Below are 27,229 nucleotides of genomic sequence, written 5' to 3' on the forward strand. Positions count from 1 at the left end.
TATATATATACATATTTATATACATATTGTTTATATTTTGCATTATGGAACCTTCTAATAATCAGCTCTGGTCTAGGTTTTACAGGCGTCAAGCGAGGCATTACATGTCCCAAATAGAACATCTACAAGGTAGGTGTACTTTGTGTAATTAGTACAGTATTACTAATATGCACACTTACATTTTTGGAACGTTTGTTTTTTAAAAATACATGTTTTACAATAGTAAAAAAAAAAAAGATTAACAAACAAAAAATACATATCAGTGTCATCCTGTATTCTCCCATTTAGATCTATATTTTGACAGGCTCTTTTTTTAATTGCTTGAATCTCTATAACTAGGGCAACAAAGATGTTGATAGGCAATCTTACACAACTTACTTCATTTTTCTGCCCTATGACTCACATTTAGCTGCAGCATATTCATTAAAATGTAAAATACGTTTGAAAAGGGAAGTGCTTAAACATGACATTTTGGTGGTACAGTAAAATTAAACTTTCATTTAAATCTAAACATAGAGCCCAAGGAGCTGATAGGTCACTTGGGGTGTATACAACCCCCGGAAGCTGGTAAGGAGTTCTGCTGTGCCCTCTGCAGTCTGGAGGTGGAACTGCAGCTTTGATCTTTGACCTGAAACCTTTTAAACGTCATGGCAATTACATAAAATCTTTATCTGGTTCTTGAACTTTACTGGTCGTCGAAATCGCCGATCGGCAGGTATTTTTTAGTAGGACAAAAAAATTACGTTAATGACTGGTTGGATGTTTTTAGGAACTTCCTGTGAGTGTGATGAGGAAGTGTAAACCGCACGAATGGAGGGCGTGTCTCGCTGATATATGTTCCTGTAGCTGTGATCATGGGTATTTCTCTTAAAAATAGGTGTCTTTAGTGCTGGATTATGGGGGATGCGGCAGTAGCGAAGCGTCGGGAGCAGCTGACGCGTTGGTCGGGCTCCAGTACCGACAGAGAGCCGGCGGTGCCGCGGAGTCGCTGGAGAGGAGAGACCAGCACCCGAGCTCCTGATGGAGGCAGAAAAGACACCAATGAGCAGCAGAAAACAAACAGGTTTGGAGATTCGTCACCACAATAGTGACAACCAACACAAAGAGAACGTTTTAGCATTCATTAATAATATAATTCCTCGATGTAAACAAGCATTTCCAAATACGTTACTAAATAAGAGTTTCTCAGCTTAACTCTTTAATGAAGATCTCCAGATTTAGTTTGCTATTTTGGGTGTCAAGGACCATCTGCCATGCATTGGACTACTATCCTGCTAGCATGTGTTTACTGATTAGTTTTCATTCTTAATGGATTAAAGAACCATCACAAATGGAAAAGATTGTTCCCAGAGCTGATGGCGGAAGGCTGCAGTTAAGACTGTAGAAACCTGAATTACACAATATTTGTTGAGTAGGAATGTGATTTTATTCCAGTACACGTCAGTCCAGATCTTTAACCACTGGGCTAGTGCATCCAAAGCCTTTACTCTTTCCTCATTATATCTTGCTTCTGATGTATCATATATATTATGTAAGAGTCTGTAGTAACAGTGTTACTGTGTAGTTTTTGAGGTGTCTGATGCTAAATACCATTCCAGACAGCCTGTGTCTCCCTCTCTCAGGTGGCGAGTTAGATTTGAGCAGACTGCAGAGTTCCTAGCAGTGTGTGCTAGTGGTGACATAGAGGAGGCAAAGGAGATGCTGCGAGAAGCAAGAGTACAGAATGGAGAGGATGATATGGTTAACTGTGCCAACACAGATGGAATAACAGCTTTACACCAGGTCAGAATCTTACTGCATTTTTAAACCATTTATTGTCTTGATAAAGTGAACAGAGAATTTGCCTGATGTCTCCATATGCAGGCTACAGTGCTATTTTGCTCAAATGTTTTCAGGAACTTAACTTCATAGTCTCACGTATAATAAAACCTTATTTAAAAAAAGAAAAAATATATATGCTCAATGTATTGGTATTATACTGGTTATCGGCTGTTTTTAGATAATTATATTGGATATTTAAATGTGCATACTCATTTTCCATATTTTAATACTGACTTAGGATTTTTAAGAGGTTAGTCGAGAAGCATTGTTTTTCAAGACTCCCTCCATCACACCTCGTAAAAAACCAAAAAAACAGGTGATTGAAAATGTGGGCGGTGATTTTGATTATGATCTGTGTGTTTTGGTACAACTCATAACAGATCCCATAGCGATTACACTACTGTTCAAAGGTTTAATTTAGTTTATTTTATTTAGTTCTTAAGGTTTGGGGCCAGTAAGATTTTTTTTAACAGCACAACCATCAACACATAATAACGCAGCCTTGGTGAACATAAAAGTCCTCCTTTTTTTCAAAAACAAAAACCCTTTACAGTGTAGAGTACATGTTAGATGAATGCAGATACAATGTGGTAATGTGTGTTTTTGACTACCTTGTGTGTGTCAGTCATTAAGTCCTTTAAAATATCAGATAATTAGTTAATGTCTTGTAATAAATAAGGTGCAACCCCCCAAATATGAATGAATATATTTTTTATTATTCGCATATTAATACAAAAATATTAAATATTTTAATGTTAAATAATAATTGTGTGCACATACAGTAAAAGTGCATGGAAAATGTTATTACCTTTTACTTGATGGTATTTTTTTTTTTACATGGCATTTTTAGAGTATTTAAATTTAAACTTTTGTTGGAAAAAGTATAAAAGCTTTTCAAAGAGTACATTTCTGAGAGCTTGGCACAACCTTGGTTTTAAAATTGAATAATATATTTGTTTTATTTGTCATTGACAAATACATTAAAAACATTTTTTGGCGTTTTTATTTTTATTTATTTAGACAAATTAGTAGAAAATTGCCCATTTATTGGTTATCAGCCATATCAGACAAATAATTATAGTATTTCTGTAAAAATCTGATGGAGTGTATATGTTGGTCCTCTCAGGCCTGTATCGATGGCAGTATGGAGCTGGTGGAATTTCTTCTGTCTCAGGGTGCCAGTGTTAACCAGGTGGACAGTGAGGGTTGGACTCCTCTTCATGTGGCTGCATCATGTGGAAACCAGGAGATAACAGAGTATGTTATGAGAGAATTTAATGAATATCGAAATTAACGAGTCTGTCAAAATGTTCTAATATGTTTATAATTTAGCTGGCTTTGAGATTGCTGACTTTGTTAAATGTGATTGCAATATATTCTGAGATTAATTCACAATATAGCACAGCCACAGCCTTAAGTCTGTTGTTACTATGGCTATGAAAAAGGGAAATGTAACTATTTAATTGCACAGCATTCTGTGTTTCGTGAAACTTTGTGCCTAATATTAAAATTTGTTGTTGTAAATAAACTTTCACGTTCACATTTCACGTTAAAGCTCCAAAAAATGTATGCAACATTAGCAAATCCTTTTAATACAATTTATTCAGCCAGGTTTACAATATCTACATGGCTTTATCTCTGAGACATGCACATACAGTATTAATGACAGGATCAACCAGGTAGCCAGACAGAGACTGCAGTGAGTGGGTGTCCTAAATATTTCCTTTGAGGAGGAGGTTGCCGGGTGAGTGCGGCCAGTAATAGAGCCTGTGTAGATAATCTGCTCTCTCTGGAATGGTTTGTCCTGTGGGTCCGGGGAGAACTGCATGCAAATAGCATGAGGAAACACAACCATCCACAGGAAGTTGAGAAAAAAAAAACAGATGCTGCATTAAATGCCTTAATATTTTTTCATGCTTTAAACCAGTTCATGCTAATCACAGAAATTATCTCATTATTTTTCCCTCTCCTCTATATATTAAAGATACAAATTTTGATTGAAACATTTTACCAAGCAAATTCATTAAGTGACGTCCTTCTAGAATATATAATTACTGACATGACAGAACAATAATGTACAGTGAAAATAACAGTATTCTTTGTTGTGCAATGATATGTTGAACAGATGTTTCGTGTCAGCGGTTACTACACCTCGGCACTGCTTTAAGCACTGCTTTTTTGTATTATACTACTATTTAAGGGTACAACAGAAATTAAGCACTTTAAAGGTTGAAATGACTCAAAGTTGGATTGCCAACAGAAAAATTACAAGTTGATAAGTTGCTTACATTAGCTATGTTTCCATCACCCTATTTTAATGTGCATTTTGAAGTATCGCATGAGAAACGAGTGATGGAAATGCCAAATTTCGAATAAAAATCCCTTAATTCGCAAAAAAGTTTTTACGCTCGCTTGAGGTGGTTTTTGACTTCTGCGAAAAAGGGTTGATGCGAATAATGGGAGATGGAAATGCATTTTGCGAATAAATTCCTCCAAGTGCATCAAAAAACTCATGTGACTTTGCGCTATGGGACGGCAAAACCTGACTAACCAGCGGACCGATCTATTTCCACAGCATCTGAAATGTTGTTATGGTCATTCGGAAATGCACGAGCAAAGTCAGTCATCAAAGTATTTCTGTATAATTGCCTCCCAGAAATGTCTTACACGACTGCGTTCCCAAACAGCAGCATCCACCTCCGAAAGCAATGACCGCATTCATTGTGTTTCGTCTGCTCACTCTGAGGCGCAAGTAATTAATTATATATGAAAATTATTATATTCTCCTACTTTTCTTAGTGATTTATAGTGCCAGTTTATCAGGAAGTGACGATTTTGTTCTCTTTGACTTGTTGAATGGAAACGATGCTTGTTCGGAAATGTTTTATGCGATTTTCCAGTTTTGTGCACAAGTTAAATTCGCAACTTTGGATGGAAACCCAGCTATTGTGACAATTTTGAAATGTGTGTTTTTGTTTGTGGACAGAGTTGTGTGATTTGAGGGGTTTAAAACATTTAAAAATCTTTCTGCCTCAGTAAGTGCTAGAACTACTTGCACTGCTGTGAAAGATATGAACCCATTTGGCATGTATTATACTGTGCTTATTTACTGGTACTGTCACTTTTAGATTTCTGCTCAGGCATGGTGCATCTCTCTGCGCGGTGAACTGTGATGGGGATGTGCCAATGGACATTGCAGAGGATGAGGCCACAGAGACACTGCTGCAAGAACACTCATTGACACAGGGTTAGTCAACAGAACATCTGAAATGTCACATCATAAATACACTTATATGGAATTCAATTAAATTTAGAGGTATCAGAAAATAAAGCCTGCCATCACCCAAAAAAAATAATAACCCAAGTTGGTTTGAGTACAGGAGCAGAACACAATGCAGTAAATGTAAAATACAATTTTCCACATACTGATGTTGTTTAACAACTTGCAAATTTTTGTCCTCTCGGAGTAAAAAATTCACCCCCGATGAAGACGAAGAAACAAGCGTTTTTGGATCAATAACATTAAAGGGGTCATATGATGCGATTTTTCCTTTCTCTTTGAAGTGTTACAAGCTCTTGGTGCATAAAGAAGATCTGTGAAGTTGCAAAGACTAAAGTCTCAGATCCAAAGAGATATACTTTATAAAAGTTAAGAGTCAACCACGCCTACCTAAAACGGCTCGTTCTAACACGCCCCCCACATGTCTACGTCACGATGTGGGAAGATTTGCATAACGCCGCCCAAATGTTCACGCAAAGAAAGAAGGCGTAACTTTTATTCTCGCTGTAGTATTGTTGCTGCCGCCATGTCGTGAAGATGCTGTGTGTTTCGTTGTGAAAGCGAAACTACTTTGTTTGGCCTTCCAAAAGAGAACGATATCCGCTTTGTCATGCCTAGAGCTGATCCATGCTGGTCACTGAGGAAATACATCAACTTCGCACTGTGGATCGCCGGATCGGCTTTCACTGTGGACGAAGTGGAGTCCAGCCTGGGGTTGTCACATGTGGTTGTTGCAAGCCCGCCGGCCACGCCGTTCTCAAGCTTGCCTGCTGTTCCTCACTCTAGCCCGCCAGCCTCTGCTCACTCAAGCCCGCCATGTGTGATGCTGTGTGTTTCGTTGTGAAAGTGAAACTACTTTGTTTGGCCTTCCAAAAGAGGACACGACTAGAAATCAGTGGTTAAGTTGCATTTACAACACTGTTCCAGAACAGTTCAACCCAAATATTCAGATGTGTGCAGCGCATTTTATGGAGTTTCCTGATCCTGGTAGAGTAGACTACAATGCCGGCTGTTCTGACTGACAGACTGCAAGTTTTTTTTATATTTAAAGAATTTGCCACAGATGATTCAAACACGAGTTTTGAGCAGTGTAGAGTAGCACTTTGTCATTTCTCTGATCACAAATGCAGACATGGTTTTACGTTTATGCGGCGTGATGCAACGCGTAAAAAGACAGTATAAGTCATTATAATCCGTAATTATGTCCCCACTGGATGCAACAAATGCCTTGTTTATAATGGGTTTTAATGTTTTTGTCTCGTCTCTCCGGCCTGACAGGGCATCACAATATGGTAAGGGGCGTTACATTTCCGTCACATGCTTGAGGTATTCGGCCAATCACAATGCACTGGATAGCTGGCCAATCAGAGCACACCTCGCTTTTCAGACCGATGAGCTTTGTAAAAATCTACGCGTTTCAGAAAGGCGGGGCATAGAGGAGAAAAAATAATGTACAGTATGTGGAAAATAATGTGTTTTTTTTTACTTTAAACCGCATAAACACATTGCATTACACCAAATACACAAAATAATGTTATTTTTAGCAACATCATATGACCCCTTTAAGGCATAGTTCACCCAAAAATGAAAACTCTTGTCATGATATATTCACTCTCAGGCACTTCCAAAACCATATGACTTTGTACATACATTGGAAGTCACTGAAAACCAAAATTATTATTCAGAATATCTTATTACAGATGCAGATTTAGAACGACATATGGGTAAGTAATCTATGACAGAATTTTCAGTTTTGGGTATACTATCCCTTTAGTGTGTGGACTCGAAGCAGTTTTACTGTTTAGTTTAGTAAAACTGCAAGGCATTTTTACAAAGTGTAATGCGTAACTTTTTACAGTACATATTTACAGTACCTTCTCAAAGACCTTTTATATTCATTTACAAAATATTACCATTGAAGTATTTTTATTCTAGAAATACACAGAAGAGTACATTTACATTAAATTCACTTATACAGTCAGCTAGTTAGGTAAATAGTAGATAATTCTCATAGAACCTTGCATATTTTATTGTTTTATGCATAAGTGTATGAGACCTTGTAATTAGTCTATCTCTCATCAGACACGGATGTGGAGACAGCTAAGCGGGCAGAAGAGGAGTGGATCATGCGTGATGCCCGCCACTGGCTCACAAATGGGCTACCTGCTAATCTTTGCCACCCCCGGACTGGTGCTACTCCCTTACATGTAGCTGCAGCTAAAGGATATCTGGAGGCCATTAAGTAAGTGTGAATGCAAAAAGAGAAATGTTTCCTCTTGAGTTTCCTCTTGGCATTGCAAAAGTTTTACTTATAACATGGTATAAAGCAAATCTGTTTTTTGTAATAGTTATATTCTTAGTGAACAGTTTTACCCCAGATTGCTGGTATCTTAAAACCCTAGAGACCATTTCCATCATTATTTGGCCAGGTCAATACCCCATGCTCGTGCAGAATGTTCCGCTATGCCATTGGGCAGTTCTCTGATCACAGAACAGCCATTGTTTACTTCCTGTCTCTGTGAAAAGTGGAAAAGGAGTGGATGCCTGTGCCAATGTTCTTCCAGCACAGTTTCCATCACATGAGCTGTTTAGAGCAGGAGTCACATCGGCTTCATCTACAATGCATGATATCTCAAAACCTGACTGAAGGGAAAAACAAATAATTGGTCAATGTTTAGAGATTGTTGTAGTCATTGGGCCTCATTTACGAAACAAACATACAACAGAAAATTGGGCGTACGGTCGTTTCACCGCAAAACTTGGAATTATCTGTATGGACGTGAGCTGTGGCTACGATCAAATCTCACTTCTGGTCTCAGCTTGTGTACGCAAGTTTTTGAGTTACCTGAACTTGCGCGCAGCATAGTAAATACAGTGGAGAATTGTAGAATGACAGCATTTTGTTCATTTGTATTTTCCTGACAGTCAAACGAACCTCATTAGTCGATCGTTAACCAGTAAGATTAGAATGTCTTTTTTAAAATTTTTTTTGGTTTTATACAGGGCTTTAGCTTTATATGCGCGAATAGTAGCGTAAACAAGACCATGAGGATTCAATCGTCGCATCATGCACCTGCAGCGCTTCTGTGAAAGGAGTAAAACAGAAATTAAGTCTATAAAATTAATAAAATAAATAGGATCACACAAAATATATAATAGGCTATAATATAATTAACAGATTAACAAAAGAAAAAGAAAACACTGCTACAAATATAGGCTATGCTAGTTTTTGTGACACTCTTAATGCATTTTCTTTATATCTTTATTTGATTTAATCCATCTGATCACACAGGCACCTCACGCACACACAAAAACCATTAGTTCTACCGTTGCCTGACATTTCAGCCAACTAAAATGCAGTCAACCAAACATAAAAGTTACAATTTTAAATATTTCAAACGTAATAAACACTTTTCTCTCACTTCCGTTATCTATCATACGCGGATCCGTTCCGGCGGAAGGCGAATGACGTATGCACAGCGCTCGCGCCTCTGAGATATGCTAGTCTCGCGAGTTTGTTTAATAGGAGCAAAGAAAGCAAAGTTTCCTTACTTTAGCAAAGGAAAACCAGTCTCCTCTTGGTTTATATCGAAATCCTCCGTAATTTTTCTTTGCAAATCTTCGGTTTGTACTTCTAATTTTGTTTTGTTCTCTGTCTGCATTCGTCACTAATCACGCAATGCGGCGCATCTTACGTCATCCGCCGGAACTGCTTCAGTGTATGACAGTCAGCAGAAGTGAGAGAAAAGTGTTTATTAAGTTTGAAATATGGATATTTTTCTTACAAAAAAATATTCCTTTATTCATCCCCCGGAGACGTCTGCGGCACATTTTATTATGAATGCGCGAGCTTTATTTGACGACTTGTGGACTGTTCAACTGCAACACCCGCTGAGTGCCATTAAACAGCTTGAAAGATCAAAGACAATTTTTAATATAACTCCGACTGGATTCATCTGAAAGAAGAAAGTCATATACACCTAGGATGCTTCGAGTGGAAGTAAAACACAAGCTAATTTTCATTTTTGGGTGAACTAACCCTTTAAGAGAAGAAAATCACCCACTTTCAAAGCTGCTACATAGTAACCACTTTCTACTTCGAGAACCTTGATAGAAATGTAGTGGAGTGAAAAGTACGCATCACGTTCTTCTTCTGAGGTAAATACAAGACTAATTACTCACAGCGCGTCCTCTTCCAAAAATGAAAAGTAGCCTAGATGAACTTGAATCTTGCTGCTTTGTTTACGGAGGTGATGTGGGCGTTTACAGGTTTGCGTGGCACAATAGCTTGAATGAATACGGCATGAATAGTGCCGCTGCGCGTGGGTGTGACCACCACATTACCGATTATGAGCTCAGACGGGAAAGACTGGACCTCGCGTTGGTCTCATACAGATTATTTTATTAGAGAATATTATATAAGCTGAGTTCTGTATGTATTGCAGGTGCTTTTTTGCAGGTAGGCCAATATAAAGGGCATTACAATAATCAACCCTAGAGATAACAAAAACAAGCCTTTCAGCATCAGGTAGTGAAAGAAAAGGCCTAAATCTGGCAATATATTCCTGAGATGAAAAAAAATGCAGATTTTGAAATGCTCTCGTGTGTGTCCAGTGTCAAGTGAGAATCAAAAACAACACTAAGATTACGAACTTGAGAAGATAGAAATATTACACCGTTATCAAGATGTAAACTGAAATTTCTACCATTGCTGGCAGGTGCAGGGGTACCAACGAGAAGGACTCTGAATTGGTCCCATTCAATTTAAGGAAATTGTGGTACATCCATAATTTAATTTCCTGCAAACAGTCAGAGAGTGTTGCAGAGATACCTGTAATATTAGTTTTCGTGTTAATATAAATTTGGGTATCATCAGCATAGAAGTGAAACCCCAAACCATGCTTTCTAATAATCTGCCCTAGAGGAAGCATGTAAATACTAAAGAGTATAGGGCCTAGGACAGACCCCTGGGGTACACCGTGACAGACCTTTCCGACGTTAGATTTGTTGTTACCTAAAACAACAATCTGGGAACGATCAGTAAGGTAAGATTTAAACCACTCTAGCACTGTACCGGAGATACTAAGCCAAGTCTCCAGTCTCTCAATCAGTATAGAGTGACACACCGTATCAAAGGCTGCACTCAAATCTAACAGCACCAGGATAGTAAGGGCACCAGAATCAGCAGAGACAAGGAGATCATTCATGACTCGAACCAAGACAGTCTCAGTATTATGTCCAGATCGAAACCCAGATTGAAAAGATTCTAAGAGCTTGTTCAGGGACAAGTGAGAATGAAGTTGCGAAACGACAACACGTTCCAGAAACAAAAAAGGAAGTTTAGATATTGGCCTATAGTTTGATAGGACAGACCTATCACACCCAGGCTTTTTGAGCACTGGTGTGATGGCAGCAACCTTAAGGGCTTGGGGAACAGATCCAGTAATAAGGGAGGTGTTGACAACGTTCAAAATGAGAGGACTGATAGATGATAGACACTCTTTGAGAACAAAAGTTGGAATAGGGTCCAAATACACGTAGTTGAATTCATTGTCATAATGAATTGATGAATGTATTCAATGGTGACCGTATTAAAACTAGAAAACAAATTAGAAGGAAAGTTTGAAGGATAAATCCCAGGAGGTGCACACAGAGAGACTGAACTAAATGGACTAATAAATATTCTACATTTTTCAAGCTGCCTGTTCTTAGCTTTGAGAACCCTAATCTCTGTAGTAAACCAGGGTGATGATTTTGTGAGTGAGACAGCATGTCTAAAGTTGATGAGAAAATGAAATTATATTGGTCAACAGTATTACCTGTAGAAGTATCATTGATCATGCGCGGATAGTGATTATGATCAATATTTTTAAGATTTCTAAAACTAATAACCCTTTTTAGTGACTTTTGTAAGGGAACAGAAAGATTAAAACTCAAGAGCCTATGATCACTAATGCACAAATCTTTGCCCTCAAGCTGATTAATATCAACACCAGCTGTACACACCAAATCAAGTGTATGACCTTTTCTATGAGTAGGAAATTTGACATGTTGGATCAAGTTAAAACAATCCAAAATCTCCATAAAATTTGCAGTATGATTACAACTAGGATTATCAACATGAATATTAATATCTCCAATAATAATCATAGATGTACAGAGAGAATTAATAGATGCAAGTAGTAATGTGAGTTCATCAAAAAACAGAGGGTTGAGTTTCGGTTTTATAATGCTTGACTGGCGAGTAAACAAAAAAATTTACTAGCCAATGCCGATTCTGTTGCCAAGGTGTGCGTAGAGGGTTGATTTACAGAATCTAGGAATACCTGTTGATTAAAATAAGGGGTTGGCCTAGGGCTTTTTTTTATACCGGAATACAGCTTGGTAATGGAAGCAAATTCTGTAAACCAGAGGCGGTTTTCTGTAGTCTTCTTGAAACACATGCTGGGGATGTTAGATGCAGGTTCCCTGTGTGCAAGTGCTTGCCCTCCTCTGAGCCTGCAATTATCTGAGAAAAGGGCATTTTCACATAAGACTGACATTTATGTGGATTTATAATAAATATGTAATTAAATGCCTTCAGGGGTAATTTGAAAAAAAATAAAATAAAAGAAAGTGGACTGACATCCTCACCACTCCCCCCAAAATGTTGTGGTTTCAAAATGAGGACTTTGCTGCACTAATAATATTTGTACCTAATATAAATGTAATTATCAAAGGTACCTGTACCTATTTTTTGTTTGTTAAATTTGAATTTGTCTGCAAAATCCACTTGGCTCAGAAATCTGAGGGGCATGAGTTTCTGGGATTATTAGTTTTATTTACAAATTTTTTATATTTTAATTGTTATTTATGAAAAGTTACTATAATTCATAAAGGAAGTACACGTCATGCAAATCTATTAACATCTCAAAAAATGTAATTTAGTGTTTCATGACCTTTAAAATGTCACGTTTAAAATGCTCACTAGGTTTTGATACAGAGCATGAATCTTTAAATTGTACTAAACACTTGTACGGAGGACTTCATACAGTGTCTTTCATTCTCTGTTAGATTGTTGTGTCAGTGTGGCCTGGATGTGAGTGCTAAGGACTATGATGGCTGGACTCCTCTCCATGCTGCAGCTCACTGGGGTCAAAGTGAAGCCTGCCGTCTGCTCGCTGAGCAACTGTGTGACATGGAGGCCCACAGTAACGGGGTGAGTGAGAGAGAGAGAGAGAGAGAGAGAGAGAGAAAAAAAAGTGCTAAACATTTAGCAGCAAATTCTGTTGGCCAGTAACTGTTGCCTATGAGAAACAAAGCTGTCTTCCTTAGGCAGGTTTTGACCAGCCTTAAAAGAATGGTTCACCCAAAAATGAGAATTCTAAACCAGTATGACTTTCTTCTGTGGAACATAAGATAATTTGTGAATGTCTCAGTGTTTTCATGGAACTCAACATTCTTTACAATACCTTCCTTTGTTTCCGCATAAGAAAATAAGTCATACAGGTTTGGAACAACATGAGAGTGAGTAAATGATGACCGAATTGTCAATATCAGGTGAACTAGCCCTTTAAAAGCCAAATCATCCATTGATCCCCATTTCTATTTCAGGACAATTTTATCTGCTTTTATCTATTCCTATTTCTATCTGTATTGACATCAAGAAATATGGTAGCAATAGCCAATATACTGTAATCCTAAATAAAATAAATGTACTGTATTTCTAAATAGGAAAGGTAAAGCAAAAGTTAAGGCCTGATATGTAGGAGTAATAAGTGCACAGCAGGAGTCATGCACTCTTAAAGGAAGAGGAAGTGTGGAGCTTCTGTTCTGTGTCAAAATGCACCAGAGTTCTGCAGCAGCACTGCAGTTAGCCATAGTTCTGTTTCACAATGTGTGTGTGGGTGGGTGTGTGTGGGTGCATGCATGTTTGGGAAATTATCATAACTGAAACTGTTGTTGTTTTTTTGTTTGTTTTTAAGGGTCAGACTCCATTTGATGTGGCGGATGAGAGTGTTGTGTCTTTACTGGAAGAACTGTCTCGAAGACAGGCTAATGTGAGAACATACACACCTCTATCTAAATCTGTCATTTTAGACACAGAAATTCACAGCTTACTGTATGTTATATAGCAGGCCTATTTAACCAGTGGACATTTTGAAAAGGTTGTCAGTTATTTCTCTTAGACTACTTTTATTAGTGTGAAAAAAATTATAATTGCACTATTATTTGCTGAAAGAGACTAATACCTCAATTTGTTTTTGTGACATCAATCACAAAAAAAAATTCTAAAGTGAGCTTTTTGTCTTAGCAAGTGCTATTCTTTCTTTTTCTTTGCTTTTGCAATATGAAAGAGAATAGACACTTGCAGCCTTGAAATCTGTTCAACTGAACAATGTCCACAGAATTCTTCTACTGGACTACTCATCTTCTTCACTCATATTGCTCTCCCCGGCCATCATGAAATACTCTAATTTTCCTCTCTTGTAATTTATATTTGCATCATTTACTAGGACAGGAAAGCATTTTTAATAGAGTGCTGCAGAAATTATGTATTTTTGTAGGCCATCCCGGAAGTTACCATCACCCTGGTTCCCTTGGCTTGACAAAAACTGAATAGGGTTTTTCCATTGACTTTTGGATCATTGCAGAAAATAAGCTCTGTGAACAACAAAAGTTTATTAGATTAAGATTAAGATTCTTAGATGTTTTGTTCATCATGAACATTGTTGATAATGTTCCTCTCCAATGACACAACTTTTATGAATGTTGAAGCCCAAAAAATATATGGGTATTTACAAACGCTAAACATAGGCTATGAGCGAACTACACCACGGTCACATGATTCAACGTCACCATCACTAAGCTTCCCACAACTCTTTCAGTCTGTATTTTAAAAAAAAAAAATTTCTCTGAAAGATTTAGTTCGAATAGTTTGCATAAGTGTGATTAATAACACAACGAGGCTGTGTAAAGCAGAGTAGTCAGTAGATGAGTTTTCATGTTTGGTGTGATGACAATTAACAACCTCTTAACCGACAACCTCTGTATTCCCATTTAGACACTTAGCAATAGCCTTTTTCAAGTAAAAGCTTTAAAAAAAATTATAAGGGGGTGTTACTGATGTACTTTGTTTTAGAATAAAACTTATAAAGACCTTATTTCAGGCATTTAACCAAAAACCCATTTAAAAAAACCCATTGACTTTGGGACGAATTAACTGGAAGTACTAAAATACTAACGTTCCAGGTTCCAAAAATACATCATCCATCCAGTACACTATTATCTGTCCATGTTTGCTAAAGTTCATAATATGAAGCAAATTAAATGTTTAACACATGAACACATGCACTCTCAGGAAAATTTTTACAAAACTGTCACCGTGTATGTATGTACACTTTAGGTGCTAATTAGGGATGCACCGATGTATCGGCCGCCGATACTTATCGGCCGATTTTTCCTCAATTTACAACCATCGGCATATCGGCTATAGCCTAATAGGAAAAAGGCCGATATAACAAACCGAGGGTTATTAATTAACTGCGTGAAGACACTGAGCTGTATAACGTCTGTTGCATAATCCTAGTGCTGCTGTCTTCACTTTAATACTAATCATATAACAAAAGACAAAAGATCGCACTTGACTAAATAACTTTTGTAACTTTCATAAGTGTAGCGGACCTCATCTGAATGATGACCAAAACTTTACTGATGTTTTAAGATAATTGCATCCTTTTTCACTCCAAAAAAAATTTATTAAGGGGTGCTTAGTAAACGGACAAACCGAAATCCGAAGAACTGCGTGCTTTCATTAACCTTATAGCTCCGTAGACTAGAAAACCCTTCAAAATATGAGTCCCGCCTTAGTAAAGGAGATCTCATACATGTTTAAACTTACAAAAAATATTAAAATGTATACAAAAACAAATTAGAAGATTAATCATAATAAAGTCTGTTACAATAAAGAAGAATTAATATGTATTTAATTTATACAGTGAAGTGTTATTTTACATTTGTTAAACCTACCTAAAAATCACTGTTTATTTAATATGTATCTTTGTTCTGTTGTATTCATTTAGGCCTGGTGAATGTTATATGGATCCAATCCATGTTCACTAGAAATTATTTGATGATGCAGCAATAAAACTGCTAGTATAATTTAATGCAGGTGTTTTTGAACTTTGCTAATTTAAAACATGATCAAAATACTATATCTATTTTGATGCCAAAATTTCAAATAAGAGAGGAAGTGACAAATATCGGTATCGAAATCGGCCAATAAGTGTTATCGGCCCCAAAAAATCCTATCAGTGCATCCCTAGTGCTAATATGTACTTTTAAAGCACTATGTACATTTAAGGTAGTAATATGAACCATTTAGGAATAAATAAGGTACAAAGATGTACCGTTTAGCTTTTGTACTGTAGGGTACAATTCTTCTTGATAGTGCAAGGAAAACTAAATCCTTATTTAAGATATATAATATATATATTTTTCTACCCTTAAAAATCAACTGCATTAATGTGTTAACTTATTAATCTATTGTCAACTATAATTTTATTCAATGAGTCATGTGAGGCTGTTTATTTGTTGATTAGATGGTTTTGTACCAAAGACAAAATTTTGGTCCCCTAATGAAATGTCATTCATTGAACTCACTACTATAGCGTTTAAACTATTAATCAGAACATTAATTAAATCTGGTCTATTTAGATCCATTATAAATGAAGTGTGATGATTATATAAATTTTTGCATATGTTTATTTTAGTGGAGGACTGAACTTATTGAGCAACAAAATTCACAGATCTCAAATGCCAACGCTGCAAACAAGAAACGCAGGTGAGAAAGATGAGAAGTCTTTCAGTCTTTGCAGTCACGGACATCTTCACTCATGTCTCTCTCTCTCTCTCTCTCTCTCTCTCTCTCTCTCTCTCTCTTAGGAGCTCTGTGTGCCGAATGAGCAGCAGGGAGAAAATAAATGTACAGGACCAGTCTAAAGAACGTGGAGTCTCCGGAGGCCTGGGACTCAACGATGAGAGCGAAAGCAGCCCAGGTTTGTCTCTCTCTCTCTCTCTCTCTCTCTCTCTCTCATTCAGCAGCATTCAAAATATTGACATACATGACGCATACCTGTACAAGAGTACAATCTGTTTGATGATGTTTGTTTTCTTCTCTGTTCTAGAAAGTTTAACAATGTCGACACCAGAGAGCATTGTTCCTTCTTCAGGGGTCAGACACACACTCCTCTGTTTTAGCTCACATTGTCAGAATGTGTCTGCTTGTGCTTGGGATTAATCACTGTAATTCTGTTCTTCAGACCACTGAGGATAAAGAAGTCAAGGTGAATGATCAGGAGAGAGCAAGTCGCACAGCAGTTGTGCAGCCCACCCCTCAAAGGCAGGAGTCACCTGCCGAGAGCCCTAGTAATGCCTCTAATGACAGAAGGAAGTAAGATAATTTGATCCAAAGAATTAAATGCTTTACAATGACACTTCTATTTTTTTATTTTTATTTTATGTTAATGCTGTACAAATCTTGTTATTTGAAGTGCAAAGTTTTCAGGATTAGGTAGTATTGGTAATGTCATAGCACATCAGTAGTACCAAGTCGAGACATTTTAATACTAAAATAAAAATTTATTTAACAATGTAAACTTAAGTAACTTGAATAAGCCCTCTGCATAAATACTGAAAGCACATTTAGTCTTTTACTATTTATGTGAATTTGAAGCTATATTCAGTTATTGACTACATAGAACTTTATTTTTTAATAATGGCTGGGCTAATGGCTTGCTAACCATTTTAAGTCAAAAGTCACAACAAAATCTGACATTTAAAAAAAATTTCTTTAGTGCTGTAATACTTTTGTAATGAGGTCACAAGTGTATGTTTTGAGAGTAATTTACTACGGCTTCAAACATGGCTCAACCAATCATAATTAAGGACTGAAACTGTCCATTTTATAAACTAGATTTAAGCTCTATTCATGAATAATAATGAGATTGTGTATTACAGGTTTCAGGCTCCAGTGAGAGACGAGGAGTCCGAGTTTCAGAGGAAAGCTCGCTCGCGCCTCATGCGGCAATCACGAAGATCAACACAGGTGTGTATTCACAACCCTAATCACACACATTGGGTCTGTCAACTTGTTTATCTTTCTAGTCGTGTTGTGCTGCAAAAGATGTTCAGATGTTTCCTGAATAAGTCGGTGTTAAGGAAAGTCAGTTACGTTTCATAGGGATAAAGTTCACCTTTTATTTCAAAATCATCATAAGAAAGACTTCAGTTCAGAGTGGCACAAAACTGCCTCTGAGCATACCTGTACTCCAGAAAAATACTGTTATTCTTCCTGCTGATTCTGCATAATGATGGGAGCATTGCTCACAGTTGGCGCTTTGAATTCTGACAGCGGTTGTCGTGAAATCAAAAATGTAAAAAAAAAATTAAATTTCTGAATTAAAATTCATTTTGATATTTTTTGGAGCCAAGTCAAAAATGTCATTGTGATATAGCTGTCCTCATTTAATGAATAAAACCGAAAGGTTTTGAAAAGAAAACCTTATTGAGTAGTTTGGTTTAATATTTTGTTAATAACATGTTAATAATGTGCCAAAAAATAGAAGAAAACCATTATTATTATTAAAAAAATATGATTACATTATTATTTAAAAAATCATGAATATGAAATAATTTTTGGAATTTTGATTGCCAGGGAGTAACACTGACGGATCTTAAGGAAGCAGAACGGAGTATTGTTAAGAGCACTGAACCTCAGCACCTCAGTGTTCAGCCTGTGAATCCCAACATCACACTAACACCAGCTGAGAGAGGTGAGTCTCATTACTATCACGTGTGTATGAAGCACCTGGAGTTGATCATTTTCTTTCAGTTGACAGTAATGATTCTTTGTTCTCTTTGATTCAGTGTGAATTCTGTATAGATATTGAGAATTTTCTCTCTGCGTTAGACACAGAGCCAGTGAAGGAATCTGGAGATGCACAGACAAGACTAGGAGTGAAAGACCGCAGGAAAGGGAGGAAAGAGAGACGCTCAACTGGTATCGTTCAGCTGGCTGAAGAGGTAAGCTACAAGCATTCATAAAAAATCCAGTGCATTCTCGCTCACTCTGAGCATTTTCAATATAAATAGGCTTTTAAAAGTATGCATCTTTACAATGTCTTAGCAGAATATTACAAAGAATAACAAAGAAGTTTATCTGTAGCTTTGTTGCTTTGGTGTCAAGATGATTTGGAAGTGTGCAACTGAACCTGAATTTGAAGTTAATGTTCCCCACAACGACATTTCCTCAGTAGAACAGGAGTTTGTGGTGGTTCCCTTTAGACTTGTTTTAAAATAATGGCTAAAGTGATGCCAGGGTTCTTTTTTTTTAAGTGTATGAATGAAAAGCTAAATAATAATGATTTTATGATAATGAATTTAGCACAAAAAAAAAACGGTAAAAGGGGAAACAATTTGTGAGGCTATGACATTTATAGCAGCAAATTTTGCTACAGCAAGCATCACTCATTTTCATCAGAAAACGTACCTATTTAATAGGGGTGTAAATATCTGTTCTGACTTTGATTCTTTAATCTTATCATTGTGATGCATCATGAAATGTGCATCATGAAATTGGGTCACTATTAAATTGATCAATAATTCAATTATTTTTTTAAACAATTCATAATTTTTTCCAAAAGAAAAGGCATTAATGTCACTGAAGAGACAATTTGCACTGCAGTCAGATATTGACAATATAATGAATAATCAAGCCATACATTCACAGTATCAGATATGATATTTTTTTTGTAGTGGACAGTTGAATATGCGTAATAGATTTGCACATTGTTATGAAAAATTTAATGAACCAACAATTTAAATATGTAGGCAAATTATAAACATCTGGGTCAAAGCATTAACAACTGTATATTAATGCCTTTTATTCAATTGTTATTGATTCTGATTTGTCAATCATGGCATTCAGTGGTCATTTCAGTTTTTGTATTCTTGTTGCAGTATTCGTCTTGTAGCTAGGCTGATTTGTTTGTACAATTTTTACACCTGTAATTAATAATTATTTTTGCGGTTGCATTAGTAGTGCAGTAGTGAAGAAATTTCTTAATACAGACTTATTGACATTGACCGTTATTGACAATTAATGTTACTTTTGTTCAGACAGATGATATGGATGCAAATGAAGATGCTGAACAAGACAACAGAACAAGGTTTGTGTGTGTTTTTAAGGTTTTGTGCATCTACTGATGTGTAGTTTTGTTTGAGTGGTATATCTTACATGTATTTTGTGTGTACTGATTGTGTAGCATAGTGTCTTGTGTTTTTTTTGTTGTGCTTGTGATATCTCTCTCTGTATATGTGGGTGCATTCAGGTTTAAGTAATATTGAAACTTTTGTTATGTTATTTTGAACAGTGTTGGTTGTTTTTGTAGTGGTCCTCAGTTCGATGATTCCAGACACTCTTCTCTGGATTATAGTAAGGTAATGCATTTTTTACACAATAAATTCATAAACTAATAAGTAATAAAAGAGGTGGTTCATGTGTGTTATATGTGTTCTCTCAGTTGTATCTGCAGGTGTTGCAAGAGAATGGAGATCTAAAAGAGAAGCTTCAAGAAACTCAACTGCAGTTAAATGAGAGTAAAGTTCAACTGGAGAAACTCAAACAGGTGAGAGGTTTTTTTTTTTTTGTCCTGAGAGTTGAGGAAAGGAAAGAAATGTTGAACCACTAAAGTGAGTCAGATTTTTTGGACTGTTCTATTTGTTTGTATCAACACAGAATCAAGAGAATGGATCAGACAGACCAGCCCTGCTGGAGTTGGAGAGATTTGTAAGTTCCTATATTTTCATGCCATACTGCTGTTTGGGTGTCTTCATTTTAGTGGTAACATTGCTGCAATTTGTTTACATTAGTTAATGCACTGTATCATGAACAATAATCAACTTTTTTTTTTCATTAATACAAGATGAAATGTTAAAAATGTGTTGGTACATTAAGTAATTAATGTTAAGTAAGAAATAATGCACGACGAGCTGTTGAATTATTAAGCTTATTACACTTGTAGGACTAATTTCTTACACATCTCATCTCAAGGACCCTTTGCTAAGGCCAAACGTCATTTTAGAGCTAATGGAGGTTTGAGCCACTGATATTAAGCATGTGTGCATTACCTGAATCTGTGTCTCTGAACAGACACTCTTTAACAGCAGTATCTCTACTAAGGGCGAAACTGAAGGTTTAACTGCTTCAAGAACAGCAACGTTACTACATCACTACTGAGAAATATTATGTAGCTTTTCAGTTGCAAAACTATTTTATCGATAAAGTCATGGGGCAGCGCTGACAAGAATTTTGTCATTATATGTTTTGTCATTGTATGTTTCAGTGTGTGTGCGTTTGTATGGGAGAGAGCGGGAGAGAGTATGTTCTTCCATAGATAATAAAACATAATTTCGGGGGGAAATATGTAAATACTTCATCTTTTTTTCTGTTGTTTAATATATTTATTTGCTTAGTCAGTGTCTTTGTGGTTTTTGGTTCTTATGCTGTCGTATTCTCTAAGGACCATTTGGTGACCATCATTTGGTGAAGTGATATTGAACTGCAATGCGGTCAAGACCTGTTCATTTTAGAGCTAATGGAGGTTTGAGCCACTGATATTAAGCATGTGTGCATTACCTGAATCTGTGTCTCTGAACAGACACTCTTTAACAGCAGTGTCTCTACTAAGGGCGAAACTGAAGGTTTAACTGCTTCAAGAACAGCAACGTTACTACATCACTACTGAGAAATATTATGTAGCTTTTCAGTTGCAAAACTATTTTATTGATAAAGTCATGGGGCAGCGCTGACAAGAATTTTGTCATTATATGTTTTGTCATTGTATGTTTCAGTGTGTGTGCGTTTGTATGGGAGAGAGCGGGAGAGAGTATGTTCTTCCATAGATAATAAAACATAATTTCGGGGGGAAATATGTAAATACTTCATCTTTTTTTCTGTTGTTTAATATATTTATTTGCTTAGTCAGTGTCTTTGTGGTTTTTGGTTCTTATGCTGTCGTATTCTCTAAGGACCATTTGGTGACCATCATTTGGTGAAGTGATATTGAACTGCAATGCGGTCAAGACCTGGAACTACTTTAGCATTGTGTTTCCCTGAAAATAATTGCACATCTTTGAATGTTCGTCAGCCAATCAGATTCAAGCATTCAACAGCCCTGTAGTATAACCTAGATTAATAAATGCTATAAAAATATAATTTCACCTAATGCACGGATGTTAACGGATTGAACCTTATTGTAAAGTGTTTTTTGTTTGTTTTGTTTTTATTCTGCTCTATTCTTTATTCAGGAAAAGAAACTTCTTCAGCGGAGAGCATCTGAGTTAGAAGATGAACTCAAAGTAAGAGCTTGAGCTTTACGGTATTTAGAAATGTTTCAAAATTTCAGAAACGATTCATGGTTAAAATGGTTAAACAGAGCTGTGATTACTGCAGTCTTTTGATAGTTGAAAACACAATTAGCCAAACATGCAAAAGGTAGGAGCTGTGTAGAACTTTGTGTATGATGGATATGCCAAATCCGCAGAGATTTCCTTAAAGTTTGTGCATATACAGATTCCATGTGGGCCTGCTCATCTCACTCTCTGTCCCGCCCTCCAGGTGCATGTGGATTTGCGTGCTGACAACCAGAGACTGAAAGATGAAAATGCAGCTCTCATTCGTGTCATTAGTAAGCTGTCTAAATGAATCTTTGGATTTCTTTCCTGAATTCCTTGGGAAAGTTGCTGTCCCATTGTCTGCCCAAAGAACTGCACATTTTTCTATCCCTCTCTCATCTCTGGGACATATGCCCCTGCCTGGGGTGGTTAAACTACTGTTCTTCAAATTGATATGTACATATGTAAGGCCTTGTTTAGCTGCCACTCTAGACCCATCAAAACTGGAATTGTCAATGACTCTAGAACTCAAGTCCATCTGCTGTTCAGCTACTCTAGATAATGGTGTTCAGTTCTGATTCAGGGTGCTCTTGTATCATTTGTAATGTTATTGATTTCTTTTGTGCAATGTGCTTGCTGCTTTTTTATTAATGGCACAGATAAGACTCATAGCTTTAATGTTCCTTAAAATTCTGCAGACTAGCCATCGCACTTAGTTCATGCCCTTAATGTGCCCTACACTGCACTGCACTGATGAAAATTTTATTGATTAATTTGAAGTTTCAGTTCAGGTTTACTCTTCAGTTTCACTTAGAGACAGCTACCATTGCAATCATTGCCTTTTAGCAAGTACCTCTAGAAAACTGCAAAGATAGATAAATCAAGATTTTACATAAAATAGAATATTGTTCATTAATAACAAAAACTATATAATTACAGATCAAAAATCTGTAATGTTAACAGAACAGGTTAATGTACATTGAAATAGAAATGGCATTTTAATATATTTTCATATACATTCATATTTGAATGTACATAAACCACTGGTCTGTTAAGCAGTATCTAACATTTGTTAAAGGCTTATTACTGAAATCGCAGTGTTACCAGACTTACAGATGTTTAAACTGAGCTTTTTAATGCCATGGCAATGTCAGCTGGGCAATGCCATCATCATTTTAGCTTAAAAAATAATTTTAATATTTCTTGAAATGGTAAACAAAAAAATAAATATATAAAGGAAAAAAAATGTGCCAAACAGAAACGACATTTGCTCAGGGGTCTCTTAGTGAGACAGTAGACGGTCTTGGGGTAGTGTCTTTTTCTCAGTATGTATCTGGATTAACACTGTACTTTAGCTGACTACTGCTCTTTGGACCAAACAGGCATTAGTATGGATCTATTTCTCTATTATTGCATATTTATGAATATATTATATATGGTGAATTTTGATGCTGTTGTGTTCTGCCAGTGGTGTAATCTCTTTTTATTAGGAAGAGACGCAAAAGTGTTTTGTACTGTGATTATGAGTTTTGTCCTAAACCAAACTGGCGCCATAGGTCAAAGCTTTTAAAGGTTTACCACTGTTTATTTGTTTGTTTTTTCCCTCTAAAATTATTGCTTTCAGGACTCAAGCATTTGTTCATCCAGCAAGTGTATGTTGCCAAAAAATGTGCCTTTCTATATAATTATATATAGATAGAATATATCTCTGTTGCGTTGTTAAAAATGTTAGAGTCTCTCTCTGACAAATAAAGATTAATGCAAATGGTTGGGTAACAACCATTAAAACAATCTGTGCACCAGTGCGGTTATCTTTTTTTTTATGCATAAATAAATAATGGCTTGCTAGACATTATTTTCAGAGGTTTGATTTCCCATTAGTGGCAGTGGTAGGACAATTAAATGAGATGCAAGTAGACAAGTGTGTGGTTAAGAGTATCATTCCTCCTGGGAAACATCACAGGACAGTTTCATTACCAGTCTTTGAGTCCTGTTACAAACTTAAAATATGGCTAATGGTGTTGTTCTAGTTTATATTTGAATCTTGGAAAGATATTTTTATTATAAAGAAATTAGTGGTTATATGGAATAATACATTCTAAAGATATTTCACCTGTCCTGCAGTTCCACTATAACATGGTAATCTACATGCTTTATTAGTGGGTTTACTTATAAACGTTTTAATAATTACTTCATAGCCATATGTTTTTAAAATGAATCATGAGGACTCACCGACCTGGGTGATATGTTCATCAATGATAAAATTACTTTCTTGAAGTGACCATCACATGTATGGCCTTGTGGGAGGGCCCTTATGAAAAGGCTAATTTGCTCACTTTCATTCAGAACAAAACTTTTAACCCCTTCACATGGTGCTCTTCAAAGGTGCAAAAATGGCATTTATAATTGCATTTTAATGTGCCCATTTTAAGTCATGGCGCTTCTACTAACAAGCTGATGATTTGAGTCAGTATTTGATTAGGACTCCGATCATATTTATTTCTACAGCACATTTAAATATATCAGGTTACCCGCTGTAACCTCGTTTCTCTGAGGGAAAGGAATGAAACAAAGACTATTCTATGGGTGTTGCACCCTCTCGCGACTGTTCTTGAAGGTCTAAACATGCCTTCGGCAGCGGGAATTGGCTGCTGACTTTAGGGCCATGCCACCATACTATAAGGCCGACCAGCAGCCCATTCATATTTAGGCTGCATGCATAAACTTAGGTAGTTGAGTAGATGCCTCGCTACCCTATCAGCCAATGACTTGCAATGCAGGCAGTGTTTATGCTTGATGGCACCTCCTGAAACTGATTTTCCACAGACTTCTGAGTTAATGATCTACAAATAAATATATGGTGCTATGGTGATAATTTAAGCAAATATTTTATTACAAAACTAATTTATCGCTAGAAATGACATAATTGGAAAAAGTTGGTCACAAACTGACCACTAACTGCAACTTTTAGATGCTATTTTTTTTTCTTTTTTTTCCTCAGTCTTCATGGTGCACAGGATAGTGGGATATCATAGGCAAACTGATATTTTTAAATGTGCTGTAGAAATAAATATGATTGCGTCCCTAATCAAATAGGCCTACACCTGACTCAAATCATCAGCTTGTTAGTAGATGCTCCATGACTTAAAATGGGCGCATCAAAATTATAAATGCTATTTTTGCACCTTTGAAGAGCACTGGGAGAAGGGGATAAGGTGTTGTTCCGAACAAAAGTGAGCAAATTAACCCTTTCATAAGGGCCCTCGGCCATAAATGTGATGTTCACTTCAAGAACGTAATTTTATCATTGCTGAACATGTTACCCAGGTCTGCGAGTCCTCATGATTTTCCACAGACTTCTCAGTTAATGATCTACAAATAAATATATGGTGCTATGGTGATAATTTAAGCAAATATTTTATTACAAAACTAATTTATCGCTAGAAATGACATAATTGGAAAAAGTTGGTCACAAGCTGACCACTAACTGCAACTTTTAGATGCTATTTTTTTTTTCTTTTTTTTCCTCAGTCTTCATGGTGCCAAATGCACAGGATAGTGGGTTATCATAGGCAGCTAGTGGGATATCATAGGCAAACTGATATTTTTAAATGTGCTGTAGAAATAAATATGATTGAGTCCCTAATCAAATAGGCCTACACCTGACTCAAATCATCAGCTTGTTAGTAGATGCTCCATGACTTAAAATGGGCGCATCAAAATTATAAATGCTATTTTTGCACCTTTGAAGAGCACTGGGAGAAGGGGATAAGGTGTTGTTCCGAACAAAAGTGAGCAAATTAACCCTTTCATAAGGGCCCTCGGCCATAAATGTGATGTTCACTTCAAGAACGTAATTTTATCATTGCTGAACATGTTACCCAGGTCTGCGAGTCCTCATGATGTAGGCACGGTTGCCTTGAACCGAGCCCGAGTATCCCCCGCTGGCCTGCACTCAGACTTGCACTAAACATTCCGGGCCGGTGTTACGAGATTTTTGATTTCCGAGATTTTCGGTTTCAGTGGGCGGAGCATACATGAATATTCATGAGTTGGCCGGACATGCGCGTGGAACTGATTGAGAATTTCAGCACACGCTCCTTATGTCTCAGCAGGTTTAATGGAATTTTTTTTAAAAAGGTAAATATATTTACAGTGTTGCACAAACTACATTTGTTTATCATTTCGTAACAGTTTATATTTTTATTAGTTTTTTGTGCACGTTTTGTGCAGTCGTCGCTGACTGAATAATTGCAGGCATTCTTTTTGTAATGTTAGGATAAAGCACAGCAAACTTCAGCTAGTTGTAGCTTATACATTGATTTCAGTTCTTTGTGCTTTTCATTTCTAGCTTGCGATGCTTTAAAACTGTCTCTATTATTAGTTATAATTTGTTGTTCCGAACAAAAGTGAGCAAATTAACCCTTTCATAAGGGCCCTCGGCCATACATGTGATGGTCACTTCAAGAACGTAATTTTATCATTGCTGAACATGTTACCCAGGTCTGCGAGTCCTCATGATGTAGGCACGGTTGCCTTGAACCGAGCCCGAGTATCCCCCGCTGGCCTGCACTCAGACTTGCACTAAACGAGATTTTTGGTTTCCGAGATTTTCGGTTTCAGTGGGCGGAGCACACATGAATATTCATGAGTTGGCCGGACATGCGCGTGGAACTGATTGAGAATTTCAGCACACGCTCCTTATGTCTCAGCAGGTTTAATGGAATTTTTTTTAAAAAGGTAAATATATTTACAGTGTTGCACAAACTACATTTGTTTATCATTTCGTAACCCTGAACATGTTACCCAGGTCTGCGAGTCCTCATGATGTAGGCACGGTTGCCTTGAACCGAGCCCGAGTATCCCCCGCTGGCCTGCACTCAGACTTGCACTAAACATTCCGGGCCGGTGTTACGAGATTTTTGGTTTCCGAGATTTTCGGTTTCAGTGGGCGGAGCACACATGAATATTCATGAGTTGGCCGGACATGCGCGTGGAACTGATTGAGAATTTCAGCACACGCTCCTTATGTCTCAGCAGGTTTAATGGAATTTTTTTTAAAAAGGTAAATATATTTACAGTGTTGCACAAACTACATTTGTTTATCATTTCGTAACCGCTTATGTTTTTATTAGTTTACAGTGCACGTTTTGTGCAGTCGTCGCTGACTGAATAATTGCAGGCATTCTTTTTGTAATGTTAGGATAAAGCACAGCAAACTTCAGCTAGTTGTAGCTTATACATTGATTTCAGTTCTTTGTGCTTTTCATTTCTAGCTTGCGATGCTTTAAAACTGTCTCTATTATTAGTTATAATTTGTTGAATACATCACTGCCTGCAACAAATGAAATAAACATATGTGGACATATATAGGCCTATGTATATATTTTTTGTATACTGGTGTGATGATCCAGGTCTTAACTTATCCCGTTCAACATTCTCCATGTTGTGAATTGTCTGCTGTCTGGTAGTAAAATATGATAGTCATACACTGCTGCAAAAACATGTTGCTGAAATTTCTGTTAAAACATTTTTATATTTACAAATTAAGATTGTCACAAGGTTTAAGGTTCCATTTGCACAGTGAAACCAAAAATCCCAGAACACCTGGATGATTACAGCTACACAGGTTTCCAATAGTAGTGCAGATCCAACTACCAGTTCATTTATTTTTATGCTCTTCTGTAACCTTTT

General features: G+C 36.7%; 1 protein-coding gene across 2 annotated transcripts; it reads left to right on the forward strand.

Moving 5' to 3' along the window:
• Window positions 1-597: 597 nt before the first annotated feature.
• Window positions 598-22,164, forward strand: LOC107569470 (protein phosphatase 1 regulatory subunit 12C-like). Of its 2 annotated transcripts, none has more exons than XM_016255571.1 (21): window positions 598-715; window positions 878-1,063; window positions 1,623-1,782; window positions 2,948-3,078; window positions 4,950-5,068; window positions 7,184-7,343; window positions 12,155-12,299; window positions 13,066-13,140; window positions 15,853-15,923; window positions 16,025-16,137; window positions 16,267-16,313; window positions 16,402-16,532; window positions 17,099-17,186; window positions 17,796-17,913; window positions 18,051-18,163; window positions 19,259-19,308; window positions 19,531-19,579; window positions 19,663-19,767; window positions 19,878-19,928; window positions 21,449-21,499; window positions 21,759-22,164. In XM_016255571.1, exons 2-21 carry the CDS (start codon window positions 897-899, stop codon window positions 21,843-21,845), a joined length of 2,031 nt encoding a protein of 676 aa, XP_016111057.1. In that variant the 5' UTR covers window positions 598-715; window positions 878-896; the 3' UTR covers window positions 21,846-22,164. The 2 variants fall into 2 exon arrangements, with proteins under 2 accessions (XP_016111057.1, XP_016111058.1); XM_016255572.1 differs by having other exon boundaries at window positions 888-1,063.
• The last annotated feature ends 5,065 nt before the right edge of the window (window positions 22,165-27,229 follow it).

The sequence above is a fragment of the Sinocyclocheilus grahami genome, unplaced genomic scaffold (assembly GCF_001515645.1).
Source record: "Sinocyclocheilus grahami isolate Dianchi unplaced genomic scaffold, SAMN03320097.WGS_v1.1 scaffold1347.1, whole genome shotgun sequence".
Classification (NCBI taxonomy): domain Eukaryota; kingdom Metazoa; phylum Chordata; class Actinopteri; order Cypriniformes; family Cyprinidae; genus Sinocyclocheilus; species Sinocyclocheilus grahami.

Coding starts and splice junctions, on each gene's coding strand:
- LOC107569470 (XM_016255571.1), top strand. CDS start 897: ATGGGGGATGCGGCAGTAGCGAAGCGTCGGGAGCAGCTGACGCGTTGG. Junction 18,164..19,258: donor TCGTTCAGCTGGCTGAAGAG/GTAAGCTACAAG, acceptor ACTTTTGTTCAG/ACAGATGATATGGATGCAAA. Junction 19,580..19,662: donor CTTCTCTGGATTATAGTAAG/GTAATGCATTTT, acceptor GTGTTCTCTCAG/TTGTATCTGCAGGTGTTGCA.